The following is an 18,269-nucleotide window of genomic DNA, read 5'->3' as shown; positions in this document are numbered from 1 at the left end:
GAAAGGGTTTCCCAGCACAGGGAGCTGCTGGAGGACCAGGCTGGAGCTGCAGACACCTGCCTCCCATCCAGCTGTGTGCTGCTGAACAGGAGAGAGGAGGCAGCTGGGCCACCCTGGTGGGACAAGGGATGCCCTTAGGTCTGAGCAAACAGCTCCCCAAACTCCCTCAGCTTAAACACACCAATTTGCATTAACATACCCCATGGGGACTTATTTTCCAGACTCATGTGTGCAAAACTGGCAGAAAATTCCTCTAGGGATGTGTAAAAACACTGAAACCCCCAGATTCATGACAAGATCTATGATCAGAGGGAGCTGTGAAGGCAGCCTGGAACACTGAGAGTCTGGGCATAACCAGCCCTTGCATGGGAGAATTTGTTCTGTACCATAGAGAGATGATTTTTGTTATCATTTTTCTTCTTGTCCATTGTTCCTTTTCTTCCTAAATCCCTCGAAAACCACCAGGGATTATGTATTGAGGGCTGCAGATGTCAAAGAATACTCTCTGATATATTTAAACAGCTTCTTTATCACTTCTGAAAGGACCTGGGGTCAGCAGTCCAGGCTTGATACCTTCAAATGGTTTTTTAAAAGCAACATTTTTCAGTCCAAGTATTCTTAATTCAGTGTAGGCACCACATGCCTTGAAACACAGATTTCTTTTTATATAGTGAGTTAAAAGCCAGAAAATCAATGTAATAAAATAAATACACCTGACTATGGTCTCCCCTGCTGTATGAGCTTATTTCAAGGATGCCACAACTGTATTCAGCCAAAAGCTATGAAGAGGCCCAGGGATGGAACAGCTTCAGCTTTAACTCTGGAGTGTTGCTTCTTGCTTCAAGCTCTGTGTAGTGAATAACTAGAAAGTGGTGAATGTGATGCCAGTTTTCCAAAGAAGGTTTCACTGATGAGTAGGGGGACTAAGGAAGAGTAAGGATGGGGAATTAGGAGAAACTGGAGTAAAGAGAGTGAACAGGCACTTGGATAAGCAGAGTGGGGGAAAGGCAGCTTCCAGAAAGAGAAGCTCTGCCTCAGGAACAGATTGGAGCTCTCTCAAGGAGCCCATGAGGGTATAGAAATGTAATTCCAGCAGTTTGTTTGGATTACCAGAAAGCAGTCAGCAAGATCCTCCAACAGCTCATCTTCCACCAGCCAAGAGCAGCGGTCATCAGACAAATATAATTGGTTAAAAGTTAAGAAACAAAGTGTGGGGGTAAATGGCCAATTTTCAGAGGAGACAGTCACCTGTGGTGTTCAACCTTCCAGGACCTTCCTTAGCAAGCAGGGGGAAAAGGACTGAAGGGGAAGTGACAAAGTTTGCCAATGATGCAAAGAGGTTCTGGAGAGTGAAGTCCAACTGACACATTAAACTTGTTTGCTTCTTGACCCAGATAATATCTGAGTCTCCCAGCAGGGCTCCAGCAACAAATGCTCCTCCTGCTCACACCCTGCCAAGCCCTTGCAATGTAATTAATGTGCTCACAAAAGCCATGACAAGCCCTTGCAATGTAATCAATGGCCATGAAACAGCCAAGTGGGTCCCTGCACTGTGCCCTGGGCATGGCTGGAGGGCTGCCAAGCCACAGCCATGCCACGAGCAGCTCGTGGGAAGCTCTGGCAATGAAAGTTTGAAGGGAAAATGCTTCAAACTGCTGGGCAGAGGTGGCACAGGTAGCAACAGCAAAATCCTGCCCTTCCCTTCTGCCCCAGTGAAGTTTTGTCAGCTCCCGCTGCTTTCTGTGCACAACTGAGGGATTTCTGTTTGCTATGCCACAGGAGGAGGCACAGCCAGATGTTGCACTGGCACAGAACCCTGGAGCATCACTTGGATAATGTCCCAAGGGAACAGGAACTCAGCCAAGGCCAGCACAGGTCACCCAGAGCCTCTTTGCAAAAAGTTGTGGGATGTCTAATTGCAGTCATTACCAAATTGAGTCACGCACTGCTAATGCAGGCTGGCAAAAGGAGCTTCAAGCCATGAAAATCCTCGAATGTTTTCCTTGCACTTAACACTGGAGGTGTTTAAAGGCTCTCAACAACCTCCCTCCCGTGCAGCAGGTGCCCAGAGCAAACCTGCAAAGCACAAAATGCTTCAAGGCACCCTGCCAGCCCCAGCCCCAGCCCCTGAGCCTGGCTGTGTTTCCCAGCTTCAGTGCCCTGTCCTGGAGAATCATCTTATTCCAAAAACCCTGCTAAAGACAGTGCTGCTTTTCAGCCCTGCTAAAAATAATGCTGGCAACTTGGGAATAGCCAGGGTGTGGGCTAGCAAGCAAATGTGGAGATTTGGGTGGCAGGGATGGGACAGGCTCCCCTCTGCCAGGGGCTCAGGAGGGGACCAGACCAGCCTGAAGTGCTCTGAGTGCAGAAGATCCATGGGAAACCTTCCTGTGTTGCAGCAGCCCTCTTATTAGAGGGTTAAAATGAGCCAAGGCACAGACTCCTTGTTAAACACAGCATAAAGGGGTTCTGGTTTATTCATCTTCATGGCTTAGTCATCTTAACTCCAACTACTTACTGACTCTGGCTGCAGCAAGCTCCTCCTGCAGGTTTCCCTTGCAGCCTCTCACTGCTGGTTATTTCCTCATAAACTCTGACTGCAGGGATCAGTGTGCAGGGTACATTTTGACCAGTGTGGAAAAGGAGGGATGCTGTTCCCTTTGTCTCACCAATAAAACAGCTTTGACACTCTTCCCAAAACCCAAATCCCTCCCAGTCTTCAGCCATATGAAGCACCCTAAGGCCATGGCACACTGCAAAGACTGTTCCCACTGGGAACAGTCTGCTTTAAAGACCTCCAGTTGTATAGCACTAATACAATAAAAATGTACCAGCAGGGTATTTTGTGCTGCAGGTTGCATGAAAGTACCAGCTCATGGTACTTTCATGCAATGTCTTCGTGATTTTTTTGGTGGCTGCTGCCACAAGTTCTTCTGTGCCATGGCTGGGAATTCAGCAGAGAGAATAAAATATTTGCAGTGAGTCCAACCAGGGCAAGGTGCTGTGTCCACACACAGAGTGAGGTGAGAGGAGATTTGAAAGTTATCAAGTGCTTGAGGAATAAGAGGGAAATGATCTCCGGGTGCCAAGAGGGCACTGCCAGAGCAGCTCAGCATGGATGAGAGCAGGAAGGGAGGCAGGGTGGGAGCAGCTCAGCTGGGGCAGGTCAGGCGTTTGCCTCGGTGTGGCCTTGGCCACCACAGTGATGAAAACTCAAAATAAACTGAGCTGCACCAGATCAGTCAGTCTAACAGGGGCAGAAGGGCATTGCCTGGGCTGCAAATGGGGAGTTTCATGGGCTTGGCTTCATCCCCTTCTCACACAGTGATGGGGTGAGCCCTCAGCAACCCCAAGCCCTCCCTCAGCGCCCCCATCTGCTGTGGGCAGCCCCCTCCCATTGAGTGGGGCAGCACCTGGAGACAAAAAAGCAAAGTATTACTTCAAAGTACTAGTATCAAAGTATTGCTCCATCAAGCAAAGTGTTACTTTGGACCAAACCAAGGCAAAGGAAAGCATTTTGAGACAATCAAACACACTTTCCAACTGTGAAGCCAGGTACCTGCTCAGTCTTCCCACTGCTTTTGACTGGGGAATTAACCCACTTATTCTACATTAGAGCCATTTCCAGAGGAGTTTCCCTCTGACACAAAATTCCAGCAGCCACTTCCCTCTGAAGGAGGGTTTTCAAAATGCAGGAGCAAACAATGGTGGGAAGGGAGAGCTGGCAGGGGAGTGCTGCACCCGGAGAGAAGGGAAGTGAAAGAAGAAACCACAAGAGAGTGGCCCAGGTGGAGTGCCACATCCACTGCTCACTTCAGCCACAATCCCCCATCCTGTTCCTACATCAAAAGTGCCAACAGAGGAACAAAAACTGCACAGCCACCTCCCCTGTGCCCTGCAGGGTCCTTTGCTGCTGCCCAGAGCGTGTGCTGGTGACACAGATGTCCCTGCAGAGAGGGACCATCTGACTGGCACAGAGGAGGCATCTGCTCCCTGTTCTTCATCCCAGGAAGCAACCCATGGAGGGCAAAATGCTTTATTTAAAAACTGGCACATACTTTTGAGTCTTTTAACTAGCACCTGTCATTTTTGGCAGTGCTTTTAGCTCCAAGTCTTTCTTTTTCAAGGCCCCTGCAAAGAGCTGTTCCCACCTACCTGGGCAGGCAGCTCACAGCAGTGCACAGGGTGCAGGTTTATGAGCAAATCCCTGAGGAGAAAGACTCAGCTGCTGGATTTTGAGAAGAAGAGAGAGTTCATCTCACTCCCAGCCTGTCCTGCAGCCCTGTCTAGGCCCAGGTTGAATGGTGGCCCACTGGTACCCAGTGCCACCACCATCACTGGATGGCAGGAACACCTCCATCACCTCAGCCTTGAGAAGGCACGACTGAGAGGGGACCTGGGAACCTCATTCCTGTCTGTCAGAGCCTGCAGGGAGGGCTCATGCTGCAGCAGCCCCCTCATTAGGGGTAGAAATGAGCCAAGACACGGTAACAGTCTCACACACAGACTTCTTGTTTATCACAGCATGAAAAGGGTCCTGGTTTATTCCTCTTTACAGCTCAGCCATACTGACTCTGGCTACAGCAAGCTTCCACTGTAGGGCCCATCTGCAGACTCTGACTGCTGGTTATTTCCTGCTGGAATATGACTGCAAGTATTTCTTTGCCACCTCTGACCACAGGTTTTTACCTACCTCAACTATGACTGCAGCCTCTAACTCCACCAGACGCACACTGACCTCACAGCACATCTACAGCAGCACCTCTCTTCCTTGTTTCATTCTCATTTTTGTTTCTCTGGATTGTTCCTTCTTCCTCAGGGGTCCTCTTGCTCCAGGTCCTCCCCTAATGAACTGACCCACCCCTTTTAACACACTAATCTTTATTAGTCAAGGCTGCTCCTCTTCTCAGGTAATTATTACAACTGTGACTTACCAGGGATGAGGTTGCCTGTAATCCTTTCTTCTACACCCACAGACTCAGAGCAGGCACCAGGCTCTGCTGCCTGTGGCCCAGCAATGGCACAAGAGGAACAGGCAGAAACCTCACTTGGACATGGGGAAGAACCTCCCTGTGCAGTGACCAAGCACTGGATTGGCCAGAGAGGCTATAGAGTCTCCCTCACTGGAGAAATTCCAGAGCCTGGACACAATCCTATGCCCTGAGCTCTGGAGTGGCCCTGCTGGAGCAGGGAGGTGGCACTAGATGAGCCACAGTGGTCCTTTCCAGCCTGACCCAACCTGTGTGACTGTGATGGCCCCACATGCCACACACTGAGCCACGGGGACAAAGCCCTGGCCAGGGGACAGGCAGCTGGATCAGCTGGGGCTGTCCATGGCCAGGGACATCCCCTCTGTACAGCCCAGCCATGCTGGGATGGCTTTTGGAGGGGGGCACAGCCCTGCCCCTGCTCGGTGACCCCCAAACTGCCCCTGGCACCACTCGCTGGCAGGGGCTGGGTGCTTCTGATGCCCTGAAAGACTCAAGGGAACACGGAGCAGAGCAGAGAGGGGCTGCAGCCCCAGAGGGGCTGACACAGCATCAGGAGGACTCTGGCTCAGTTTGGTGACACTGCCACAAGGGGGAAAAAAGGACTTTACTGTCTCCTCTACTGTCTCCTCAGAGAAGTGAAGACAGGCACTGGAAGTCAGCACTGAGCCACCACCACTGGGAATGGAAGTTACCCATCCAAGTGAGCAAGGACATAAATTATGTGGGAGTGTGATTTATTGTAGGAAAGCAGCTTTTTAAAGGAGCATTTGATTCAGCATCTGCCGCTCCAGAGAGGTGGCCCACACCAGCACCAGCTGTCACCGTCCCCAGCTCCTCCCAGCCCCACCCCACTGTGTGCAGGATGGCAAATGCCACCACCGAGTCCACAGTGGCACCAACTCAAGGCAGTGACATTTGCTGCTCTTTATGCACTGCCAGACAACTTTTCACACTTCATCTCTTGTCTCCTGTGAGAGGGTTTTGAGAGCTCCAGCAGAAATCTTTGCTGCCAGGCTGAGGATGTGTGCTGCCCTCCATGCTGAGAAAACACCTCGGATCAGCAGCAGGGGCTTGAGCTGGAAATTATGGAGCCTGACCTTTTCCTAGCACTCTTCTGGCCCCAGGGCACTTTCCTAAATCTTCTCATTCCCAGCTATGAGGAACCAGGCTGAGAAATACAGAATAGTGTCCCAGGAGGGAACAGGGCAGCTGCTCAGCTGAACAGGGGAGGAGAGGCTGAGAACATGGAACCAAACTGCAAAGGAATGGTGTGGTCAGCACCAGGCAGAGCAGAGCACAGAGGTGCTGCACAGGGTATCTGGGATGCAAAATAATGGCAAAAAGGCTTTTGTCTCCGGTTTAGCAACAGCTTTTGGCCCATGGAAGGTGTGTGTCAGTTTGTCTGTACTCCCCATGGCTTCTGATGATGATTTGATGGATTTCCTGGAGAATTTTGCTGGGATTTTTGTTGTTGTTGATCTCTAATGCTTTGCAATAAAGAAAATTCAGTAACATTTGTCTGTGCCTTTACCCCAGCACTCAAAAATTGTTGACAAAGAGATGACCAGGTTTTAACTGGCAGAGAGGAAAATGTGACATATTACCCAGCCCAAATCTTGTCCCTGAAGAGGTTCCTTGATAGACATTTGTGAGAGGGAAGCTTCTCTGTAAGGGATCCTGGATGAGGGAAAGCAAACTGGAGATTTCAGCCCCCAGAGTTTCACTTCCACACAAAGCAGCCAAGTGCAAAGCCATACTGACTCCAGAAGGACAACTGGAGTCTCACATTCCAAAAAAAACAGGAAGAAAGGAGACCAAAATTCAAAAAGCCTCAGTGAAGTCTCCAAATGCGTGGGCTGAGTTTGAGTGGCTCTTCCACTGGTGGGGACAGACAGTGGGAAGAGTGGAGAAAACATCTGGGGACCAGCTGGGAATTTGAATATCACATTTGCATGTGTCCAAGACCATGAGTGCTGGAACAGAGGGATTTAAATGCAGCTTTCCTTGGAACAAGAGATGACCAGGGGACTGCCAGGTCTCACCAATGCTCCTCCTCAGGAGCTGCTGCAATTCCTGTGTGTTCCTGAAGCAGATCTTCAGCAGGACTTGAGCTCAGCACAACACTGCAAATCCTTGCTGTCCTCTGGGCTGATCCCAAAGTCAGGACAGATTCTCAAGAGCTGATCTGAATTTCTGTGTGACCACAAGAGCACAGGCAGTGGACACTCCAAAGATGGATGTTGGACTGTGATTGCCTGTGGGTGTTACAGGGTCTGGAGTTGAGTAAACCAAGCCAGGCAAACAGGAATCACACCTTATCCTGAGCCTGCACACGTTTCTAGATCTGACCCAGACCAAGAATGCAGACACATTCATGAGATTCTTTTCTTTTATCAATTTTTGCTGCATTTTTACAGATTTTTTTCACAGAAGGAAGGAGCAGCCCTTATTAGATTTTTAAAATGTGATATGTAGTCAAAATTATATGTCCTGCTTGGAGCACAAAGAAGCCCTTGGCTGCTGGAAAATTTGGACTCAAAACTGCCCCAGAAAAAGTGGAATATGCCAAAGGGCCTGGCAGAGACCTGCAAAGGCAGCAGACAGCTGGGAGGGCACAGCTGGGAGGGCACAGCTGGGAGGGCACAGCTGGGAGGGCACAGCTGGGAGGGCACAGCTGGGAGGGCACCACTCAGTTCAAGACACACTAGAAATTCTACTCCTTCCATGAGGTTTGAATGAGTAACCAAACACAATTAAATTCACATAGCACTGGCATAAATCCTCACATCAAAGGGGAGAGTGAGTCTCTTTTGCCCTGTATTTAATAGAATAAATATGGTTATTGCCTGTGCAGTAACTTCAGGAGGCTCCTGTGCAGAACTCCAGCCCTGCAGCAGTGGGTGTTGTCTGAATGATTAAACAGACCTGTTACATATTTTAGAGGACTCCTATCTTCACCCAGGATTGACTGTGCAGCTCCTGCTCCTGTTTCACAAGATTACAGGGGCTGCCACCCCTGTCTGCAGCTCTGACAGCATCAGACAAACATTAAAACCCCTGAAACTCAGAGCACTGGGAGATGAGTGAGCACAGTGATCCCTGCTCTAAAGATGAGGAAATAAAGTGAAGAGAAGCAGCAAAACTACCACCACCAACAGCCCTTTTGAGCCAGGGCTGTGAAACACTGCTCCCAGCCACTTCTCCTCTAATGACTGCAGCAGGACACAGACATCTGGGAGCCCAGCTTCCCCCAATGGCAGCCCCATGGGCACTGAGATTTCCTGAAAAGTTTAATCACCAGTTTAATGTTTTTTGAAAGTTTTAAGTGCCACAAAAGGAAGGATCAAATTGGAATCCACAGGCCCGGAAAACTGATGGATTACCCAGATGGATTACCCTTCCTCCATCCCACAGCTCCTTCCTTTCCCTGGGATGGGTCAACACCAACTCGAGTGGCCCTTTGGGGACAGAGGAGTGGCAGGAGTGTGGCAGCTCCAGTGTAAGTGGGTGGACAGACACCTGGACACACCTACCATGTGCTGGAGGTGCTGAGCAGAGGCACCCACGTCCCCATGGCATCCCAGCACTCCCCAGCCCTTTGGGCCACATGCAGGCAGCAGGAAAGGGATTCAAGGACAGCAGCAGGTTGTCCTTGCTCTGCCTGGGAGGAGGGCACTGCCACATCAGTGATCTCCTCACTCCCAGTGGGAGCAAATTAAGCGCTTTGCCAATGGCTTCACTCTCAGTGCTCACCTGGGGGCTGTTCCTGCTCCCTGGAGTCACACTCCAGGCAGGGAGAAGTTGGGTTTCCCTCAGAAGACAGCCTGAGAAGCAGCTCCCATCCCACGCTTCTCCAAAGATTTCCAGAGGCCAAACACAAAATGCAAAGTCAGAGCAAAACATGTACATTTGAGAGCGTTCAAGCTGGGGTTTCTCAGCCAACCCTTGTTAGAGCTGCTAATATAAGATCTATTTTTACTGCAAAATCCAGCTTCCACATGGATTTGCTCTTAAGCTAAGCCCTCACCCCTCTCGAAAGCCTGTCCCTGAGCAGGGCCCTGCTTTGCCCACCAGCTGCCCCACTGTGGGGAGGCACAGTCAGAGCTCACCAAGCTGTCCAGGTGCTACCACGGCCACCCTGGGCAGCTGGAGCCAAACTGGGCTCCCACTGCAGGAGGACAAGACCTCAGACACAAGATGCACCTCCAGGCACCCAGACTGCAGAGTGCAGAAGGTTGGGAGCACAGAAGCAGTGATATGAGCATCCAGGGAAAGAGGCAGAGGAGGGAAGAGCACTCAGAGCAGCGCTGCAGGATGGATGTGCCAGGGCCAGCTGCTGTGCCAGGTGCTGGTTTCTCCCTGGAGCTGGGATGCATCACCTGCCCACTGTGGGTGCCCAGTGCGAGCCAGTGAAGCGGGCAATGGGCCTGGCAGGCATCTCACACTCCTGTGTCCTGCAGGAGACACCTGCCACAGGTGAGTGCTCCTCACTCCCCCTGGCACTAACACTGCAGGCCACAGAGACAAAGCAGGAATCTGGGAGAAAAAGCAATCTCAGTGTGTGCACCACGTTCAGCTGCTCACAAAACCATCCAGAGCTCAGCTTCAGCATTTCCCAGCCCATCCAAACGCTGCTCTGTTTCAAGGTGCTGGGTTGATCTCGCTCGGTGTTTGAGTATCAGCGGAAAGGGAAACACCCAACCCCCAAACAACTCAGGTAATATTTTGTTACTGCCAACCTGAAATGTCTCAGATGCTGTGGTGTGTGATCCCACTGCACAGATTCATCTCTTAGCACGCCATCCAACCCAAATAAACTTCGGCTTCGCTTTGGAACTGATCTCCAGATCCAGGGGCTCTGCTGTTTCCTGGGCAGCCCACCCTCCCGCAGGAATTTGACCCTCCCGCAGGATTTTAACCCTCCCTGGCCCTCTCTCCTTCCCCGGCCGTGCTGGCTGTGCTCGGGCAGCGTCAGGAATTTCGGAATTTCGGAATTTGGGAATTCTCCCTCTCCCGTGCGGTGACGGGGGGATGCTTTGCCTTTCAGCGCTCCTGCGATGGAACCACCCGAGCCTGTCTCATCCCCAGCGCAGGGCAGGGGCTGCGGCTGGGCAGGGCACGGTTATCAAACCCTGCTTCTTTAAACAAGCTCTCCGCCGGCTGCAGTCAAAGCCACGCTATGCCTAACGTCACCGGGGAGCAAAAATAGCCGGCACGAGTGGAGGGAGGGGAATGTGAGTACTGAGAGCGCCCAGATTTCAAACATACTTGGCTTGGCAGCACGCTCCCTCCCTGCCCCTGCGCTCCAGATGCGACCGAGCACCGGGACCTCACTCTCTGCCCGTGAAGAAGGATTCTCTCCTTTCTATTTTTCCCCCTCTTTTTCTGGTTTTCTTTCTTTAAGTTTCAGCTTTGATCTACTACTAGCTAGATTTTTTTTTTTTTTTTTAATTTTCTTTCTTGTAGGAAACTTCATCTGCCGGATTTAAGAGCAAGGTTTGAGCAGGAGAAATTAATTTCTGTTTACAGCTGTAAATATGCATGGTACTCCTGTGGGATGATACTGTCGAGGGAAAGGCAAGATTGGCTGGGAGAATCGCTGGACTGTAAGATGCTTGAATGGCTGCTTGGAATAACAAGCTCTCTATTGTGTGTGCATGTGTGTGAGTGTGTGTTTGTGTACGACAGCAGCAATGATGGGAACTTTAAAATCATGTAAGGGCTCCCCACTTGGCTTAATTTTCCTCTTCTAGCTCTGTCTGGAGATGGGCAAAGTGTCTGAATGGAATCAGTGCTGTGGGAATTTTATGAATGGAGCAAAAGGCAGGTTCAGCAGAAGAGGAGCAGAGCAGGGAGATGCCGTGGGCTCGGCTGTCTCCAGCAGGAGCTGTCACTCCAAGGAGCTGCACAGACAGGCACCAGCATGGCACAAACCTGCTATAAGTCTCTGGGACACCAAGTGAGGCAGCTGCAAGGAGGCAGCACCTGAACCATGGAAATATTCTCCTGAAAATGAGCTATCACCAGCACACTGAGCTGAGAGCTGCTTGTGGGACCAGCTCCGGGCTCAGCTGGAGCATCCCATGCAGAGCTTTCATTTCTGACCGAGGGTGCTGCTGATTGTGAGGCAGAGGAGCAGCCACAGCTCCTGGAGCAGCTGTGTCCCTTCACGGGAGTCACGTTCACTGCCAGCACAGCTCGGACACCAACATCGATAAAAGGGAGCAGGACAGACTGGCTACCCCTGCCCTGCAGCAGGAGGGCACTGCACAGCACAGCAGCAGCAGGACCAGGCAGATTTGGGGTTGCAAGGTCCAAGAAATGGATCTTGGTGCTGGTGAAGCTGCTGGGGACCAGCCCAGAGCAGCACTGTCCTGAAGGAGCACTGCAGAACCACGCTCATCTCTCTCCTGTACTCAGGGACTGGGGTGGGAAATGGGCTCTGTGTGTTTCTCTGGGTTTTTTTGCACTTCTATCCCAATTGCTAAGTGAGGGAAAACCTCCCTCTGCACTGGATTGTATTCTCTTATGCAGAGTTTTTTATGACAGCTCTGTAGCACCCGTCATGCTCAGCAGGTGCTAATGGGGAGAGGATGAAAACTGTCCATCCTCAGGTGCCACAGAGGTCACTGACAGGGGACAAGGGCAGCAGGGGAGGGCCTGGGACTGTAATCCTCCTGCCAAGGAGACAGTGGGAGGAAAGAGGCAAAGGAGTCAGAGCTGGTGAGGAGGGAAAGGGACACCTAACTGGGAAAAGCTGCAAATTCCCAGGATTAAACAAATCCAACCTGCCCATTGGAGCAAGGCAGAGGGGAATCTTTGCCTGCTGAGCCCTACAAGGACCAGGCAGTCCAGCACCCCTCCCCTTCAGCATTTTCCAAAGGAAAAGAGACAGTCTGAGTGCTGTAAAACACACAGTGCAAATGCACTTCTGTATGCAGTGACCTTTAGGATGGCACAGGCTTTTGGTAGGCCTTAAAATCTGGGCATTTTAGCTACATCTTCAGCATTTCTCTGAGGTAGGTTTGCTCTCCATTTGCCTACACTCAGAATGAATTCAAAGCAACACACTCCTGATTTGCTGGCTCTAGATGTGTTAGCTGAGTCTGAGCTGAGCAGAAGCTCCCACGTTCAGGGTTGCCTCACACCTCACTGCTCAAGGCTGTTCAGGCAGTTCACACCCAGCTCTGGCTGAAATAGTTCTGTTTTACAGACACATGGACATCTCTGGTATCACACTGGACAGACAGCATGAAAAACCCTGTGTTTACAAACATAGAAATCCCACAGGGAAACTACACTTTGCTTTATAAAGTGCCTTTTTCTCCATCACTCGAATACTGTTTGAAACTGCAGGACAGAGGAGGAGCTTCTCATTCAAGGGAAGCTGCTCTGTGAAAACACTGCAGGAATGCTGGACAGGACTTTGAATGCATCACTAACACAGAACAGACAATTTGGCTGCAAATGATAAATCTAAAGTTTGTTTTCCCTTTTTAGGGGCCTTCCGCTCCTTCGGGGTTAAGAATGTAGCAAAGAGGTTTAAGCAATCTTGTGATAGCTCTGTAAATCACTGTTGTGAATTTAAGAAGGATTTTTATTTCCTCCAACCCCAAACTAAGGACTGCACTGAGTGGTTCTAGTGATCCACACCACCTTTTTTGTCTCTTTTCCATGGACACACCTCTCAGCTGGGCGGTAATGCTCTCTTGTAATGAGAGCACGAGCCCTTCAAGAGTGGCCTCAGTGCTGAAGACCTTTGCTAAATTCAGGCAGCGCAGATATGTGCTCAGGGACAGGTAAATGATCTTTTGTGTTGCTCTGGCAGATTTCTAACATGTTGTTTTTGATGTCTTTCCTCTAGTGGAGCATGCAGATGGTCCCTGGATGAGACACTCTAAGAAATGGTTCAGCATCTCCCAGCAGCCGCGTTTGTCGGAGCAGAAAGAGCCCCCTCAGAGCCCTGTGGCGTGAGCAAAGCTTCTGGCATTTAAACCCAGGAGGATGTCCCTGGCTGACGAGCTGGAGAGCCACTTCTCTGCCACCCCCTACACGGTGACAGACCTGGGTGAGGATAATGCATTCAGGATCAGGCCCAACGTCTCGGCCAATGCCACCGGGGACGGCGCGTGGGCAGCCAGTGCCACGGAGGACATGATTGCCATCTGCACCATCGGGGCCATCCTGTCGCTCATGTGCGTGGTTGGGGTGACAGGCAACGTCTACACCCTGCTGGTGATGTGCCACTACCTGCGATCCTCTGCCTCCATGTACATCTACATCATCAACCTGGCCCTGGCCGACCTGCTCTACCTCCTCACCATCCCCTTCATCGTTGGCACCTACTTCATTCAGAAGTGGTACTTTGGGGACGTTGGCTGCCGCATCCTGTTCAGCCTGGACTTCCTCACCATGCACGCCAGCATCTTCACCCTCACAGTCATGAGCACGGAGCGTTACTTCGCCGTGCTGAAGCCCCTGGACACGGTGAAGAGGTCCAAGAGCTACCGCAAGGCCATCGCTGTGGCCATCTGGCTGGTGTCCCTGCTGCTCACCCTGCCCATGCTCATCATGATCCAGCTGGTGCAAAGGGACAACAAAAGCATCTGCCTGCCCACCTGGAGCAAGCTGTCCTACAAAGTCTATCTCACCATCCTCTTTGGCACCAGCATCGTGGGCCCGGGGGTGGTCATTGGCTACCTTTACATCCGCCTGGCCAGGATTTACTGGGTGTCACAGACTGCCTCCTTCAAGCAGACCAAGAGGCTGCCCAACCAGAAGGTACTCTATTTAATCTTCACCATAGTGCTGGTCTTCTGGGCTTGCTTCTTGCCTTTCTGGATATGGCAGCTCCTCTTCCAGTATTATGAGTCCTTCCCTTTATCTCCCAAGGTGATGAAGAACATTAATTACCTGACAACCTGCCTGACCTACAGCAACAGCTGCATCAACCCCTTCCTCTACACCCTGCTCACCAAAAATTACCGGGAGTACCTGAAGAACAGGCAGCGGTCCCTCAGCAGCAGCAGCGGGTACTTCCAGAGGAGGAATCGTTTCCAGAGGATTTCAGGGAGATCCCTGTCCACGAGCAGCCAGCACTGCACAGAGACTTACGTCCTTGCTCACGCCCCCCTGGGAAACAGCAGTGCCTGAAGGTAAAATATATCTCCAAGAACAATCAATATTGACTTCAGCGTTGCTTTGATTTAAAGTGTCCATTGTGCAGGAGCAGCCTTGGCAGGCCCAGAATGTGCTCACACATTTAGTCCAGAGGCTGTGCTGTGTGTCTCTTCCCATTTCTCCAGTGCCACTGATTTGATGCTAGCAGCACTCAGCTGAACATCTATCTAAATAGCCTTTCACTTTTTATCTTTATATTTTATAGCATATGTCTCCTCAAGTAGCCATCAATAATGAAAGCCCATGACAGGGCCGTGATTTTTAATAGTATCAGCTGTCTCACAACCTTTAAAATTATGTTACCCCATGAATGGCTGTAGTTTGCTCTTTTTTTCTTTAATAGTAGTGCTAAATTTGTAGTTGTATGAGGACTGAAGGCAACAAAATAAAGAAAAAGCAGCTGATGTTTGTGACATGCCATACAGTTTGCATTTGGGATAGGACAATGTGGGTGAGGCATATCCAGGGTAGCTTGTCCTGATTTGGGTCATATTCACATTTATTCTGCGCTCCTGTGTATGCACTGGGCTGGATTCTCCACTCACACTGACCACAAACACCCACGTGGAGCAGCATCATCTGTCCTGGGCAAGAATATCCACCCTCTGCCCTCCTCCAAGGAGGAATTGGGAACCTCTGATGTTGCTGTCCTCAGGACATCCACTGGCAAGCTGCAACATCCAGCCTGAAGCACCAGATCTCCACCACCAGGTCCAGGAGGAAAGGACAGAGGGACAGGAGGGGTTTGAGGAGATGTGATTATCCCCAGGCAAAACAATGTTCTCTGAAGTGCTTAATACTCCCAATTATAAAAGTGCTGGTTCTTGGTTAGGGAGAAAATTTGTTCCCTTCATCAAAAGTGATTTTTTGCCTTTCTGCTACAAAAACATAGTCCTGCCTACACCAAGAATTCATTGCCTGCCCTGACTTTCACCAATGCTAGGGCATCATTTGTATAAATATATAATCTGTGATGTCTGGCACTTCCCCAGTGAGTCTGAAAGTCCCTTCCATGGGCTGCTGCCAACATCCCTACAGGAGTGATCTGCGTGCAGCAGCCCTGCTTATCCTTAGCACGGATATGAGGATGCAATGCCAACACAACCAAGGCACAGAATTAGAACCAAATGAATGTTGAGCAGCAAACTCAGAACTGCAGTGTGAAATCCCTCTGGCAGTGAGCTCTGTTTGCTCAGACTGAGCCTGAACTCGGGATTTAACCATCTATTCCCCTTCAAGGGGTTTAAATGGTCACTGCTCGTGGGGACAGGGCAAGCTCTGCATGCAGCCTCCCTTGGGGATACACTTGGACAAGTCGTTGTCTCTTCCACTCATGGGCTTGAAGTTTGTTATGAATGGGGGAAGGTTCATACCAGGAGAGAGGGCTCTGGTGCCTGCAGTTCTGCTGGTGAACTGCTGCAGGAACTGGTGGGGTCTTGCTGTGTTCCCAGCCCCTCCACACCCCCCAGCAGCAGTGGTCCTGGGGCAGGCTGCTTTCCCTGCACCCTGCGTGCAGCACAGCAAGTCCCACTCCAGGATCAGCCCCTTCCTGATTCCAGAAGAGCAGGAATACCATGTATTTGGCCATTTCCTCTGCTGGCAGTAGTTGTGAGCTTCCAGACCCTCTCAGCTTGGAGACATTAGTGAAAGCTCATCAGAGAGAGAAAAGCACCTTCAGCCCTCTGTGAGGGGAGCCCGTGGATGAAGAGGTTTGTTATGGAATCATGAAGATTGGAAGAGACCTTCAAGAACAAGTCCTGCCATCACCCCAGCACCCCCTCGTTCACCACGTGTTCCCCAGTGCCACACACACACATTTGGAACACTTCCAAGGATCCAAGGGTGGTGGTTCCACACCTCCTGGGGCAGCCTGTTCCAATGCCTGACCACCCCTTCATGGAGGAATGTTTCCTAATATCCAATCTAATTTCCTGACCTCATTTTCCACTTACGTAGTCAGGTGCTTTTCATGAGTCAGAATGTAAAGTTTAACCTCCTTTTTTTTTTTTTTTTTTTTTTTCCTTTCAAATGGCAGTTTTAGCTTCTCCTTGCTCAGGAAGAACCTGACAAGCTCAGGATGAGCAGTTCCCATGGTTGTGAAGGAAAGCCACTGCAGCCTGAGCCTTTAGAAAGCACTGTCCATCTTGCCTAAAATCAGACAGCCAAAGTGACAGGGGGTTTGCAAATCTCAGCTCATCCAGGTGTCACACACCCATGCAGACAGTGCAGAAGCTACTGAAAGATATTGGAGCAGATCTGCCTTCAATTATTCAGTCTGACCCCCTCACCCTCAACAGCTCTGCTCTGATTCTCTTCTCCAAACCCTCCCCAAGCAATCCATCTCACAGAAAAGCATTGCAAAACTCCTTTCATGGCTCTGTCAGTGCAGGGAGAACCCTGAAAGCAGCAGTGTTGAAGGCACAAGGCCGTGCCAGACGTCCAGGGAAAGGAGCTGGCATTCCCTGTTTTCCTGGAAGGACACACAGCCTCAGCCCTGGGCTGCACAGTTTCCCTTCTCCTTGAAGCTTGTGCTGTCTCAGCAGGGGTTTGTGCTGTGTTTGTCAAATCAGCACAACAAAGCCAAGAGAAAAGACAGCCCCGGGTCAGGGCCTGGCTGTGGGAGATGCTTCTGTCAGTGCTGGGTCATCTCTGAATGATGAAATGTTTCATTCAAGCCTTTCCCTTCCCACCCCAGGCTTTAGTTGGTTTTTGCTCCTTCAAACACTCACATTCTTCAGCACTCAGCTCATGCAGCAGTAAGGGAAGATTATTCCAAGCCTGCAGGTACAAGCAAGGCTCTGAGCATTTCCCAAGCAGCTGAGTCCCAGCCCTGCATCCCAAACTGGCTTCACAGGGCACCAGCCATGCTCAGGTAACCCCAGGGACTGTTCTCTGCCTGAAATCAAAGAGCAGCTCAGCCCCAGGAGCCTGCTGAATATTAACAGGGGAGCAGGAGCAGCAGTGAGAGCCAAGGAAGGAACTGCCTCCTCCAAGACACAGATTAATTGTGTGTTTAATGATAGCTACAAAATTACTGTGCCCTATTTATTCCTCCTTGCACAAACCTATCATCAGTCAAAGACCCAAGAGCAGTCCTTTGCATAAATAAAATCTGAAATTGGTGTGAAAGAGAAGTGTGTATATGTGTGGGCTTGCATAGCTCAGAGCTGACTCTGTTTGTTAGTTTTCCCCCGTGGGGTAAAGCCAGGAGTTCTTTCATCATCCTAAATCCTTAAGTCCCCCATCTCTGAGGTGTTTTATGCCCCATAAACTGGAATCAACTCCAGTTGTACTCCAGACAGTAAAATCCAAAACACCAAATTTTTTGCCCATTTAAGCCAGGAAGCATTAACAGTGTCTCAAAACTCAATGAAAGTATTCCAAAGTTATAAATTATAAAATCTCCAAAGTTTTCCAAAAGGGTCAGGGCAAGGATCTTACAGCTAGGAAAGGCCAGGTACCCACTCTGGTGGCTGAAACAGGCAGCAAAGTACAGCTGGGGCCAGGCAGTGTTCTCAGCTGGATGTGGTCTTTGCCAGAAAAGGATGACGTCTATGTTTACCCAAACGATTTGCAAATCCACTCAGAAATTTAAGAATCCTTCTGGAAATTCTTTTATTTCTCCTTTTTCCAAATTCTGAATTGTCTTGTTTCAGCCTTTAGGAGGCAAGACAGCACAATTTCTCACTTCAGGGTGAAGCTTTACCCATCAGTTTGCTTACACTTAATTTTAAAAAGCCTTTTTTCCATTTTGTTCGAACCACAGGACTCTTACAAAAGTTCTGTGGTCCAAGTAGGAAAGCAGAGAGCAGCTGTGCATCCCTCCGTCCAAACCCTGCCTGGACAGGGTGGCACCCACCAAACTGGCACCCCCTGCCCAATTCTCACGTGCCACAGCAATCCCAGGCACAAACCCCCTCCTCAGCTGCTGATGGAGCCTGATTTAAGCTCAAACCCAGGCCCAGTCTGAGCCCCCTCCTTGCTCCTGCAGCCCAGTGAGTGCCAGGCCACCCTCTCCTCCTGTGAGTGTCCCACCTCACCCACTGGGACACGGCCAGTCCAGGAGCTATTCAGCCTCCAAGCACCCAAAAAACCTCA

The 18,269-nt window shown here is 50.4% G+C and overlaps 2 protein-coding genes across 11 annotated transcripts in view; one reads left to right on the top strand and one right to left on the bottom strand.

Moving 5' to 3' along the window:
* LOC134556854 (uncharacterized) overlaps positions 1-18,269 on the bottom strand; it is a 96,237-nt gene that overhangs the window by 45,796 nt on the left and 32,172 nt on the right. The window lies entirely within an intron of this gene.
* LOC134557048 (urotensin-2 receptor-like) lies at positions 6,236-17,315 on the top strand. 2 transcript variants are annotated; one of them, XM_063409664.1, is made up of 3 exons: positions 6,236-10,487; positions 12,856-13,772; positions 13,884-17,315. In XM_063409664.1, the coding sequence occupies exons 2-3, from the start codon at positions 12,996-12,998 to the stop codon at positions 14,142-14,144; spliced, it is 1,038 nt and encodes a 345-aa protein (XP_063265734.1). In that variant the 5' UTR covers positions 6,236-10,487; positions 12,856-12,995; the 3' UTR covers positions 14,145-17,315. The 2 variants fall into 2 exon arrangements, with proteins under 2 accessions (XP_063265734.1, XP_063265733.1); XM_063409663.1 differs by having other exon boundaries at positions 6,237-10,487; positions 12,856-17,314.

Source organism: Prinia subflava, chromosome 12, assembly GCF_021018805.1.
Source record: "Prinia subflava isolate CZ2003 ecotype Zambia chromosome 12, Cam_Psub_1.2, whole genome shotgun sequence".
Taxonomy (NCBI): domain Eukaryota; kingdom Metazoa; phylum Chordata; class Aves; order Passeriformes; family Cisticolidae; genus Prinia; species Prinia subflava.
The sequence above is the reverse complement of the archived record's forward strand: the minus strand, read 5'-3'. Positions and strand labels throughout refer to the sequence as shown.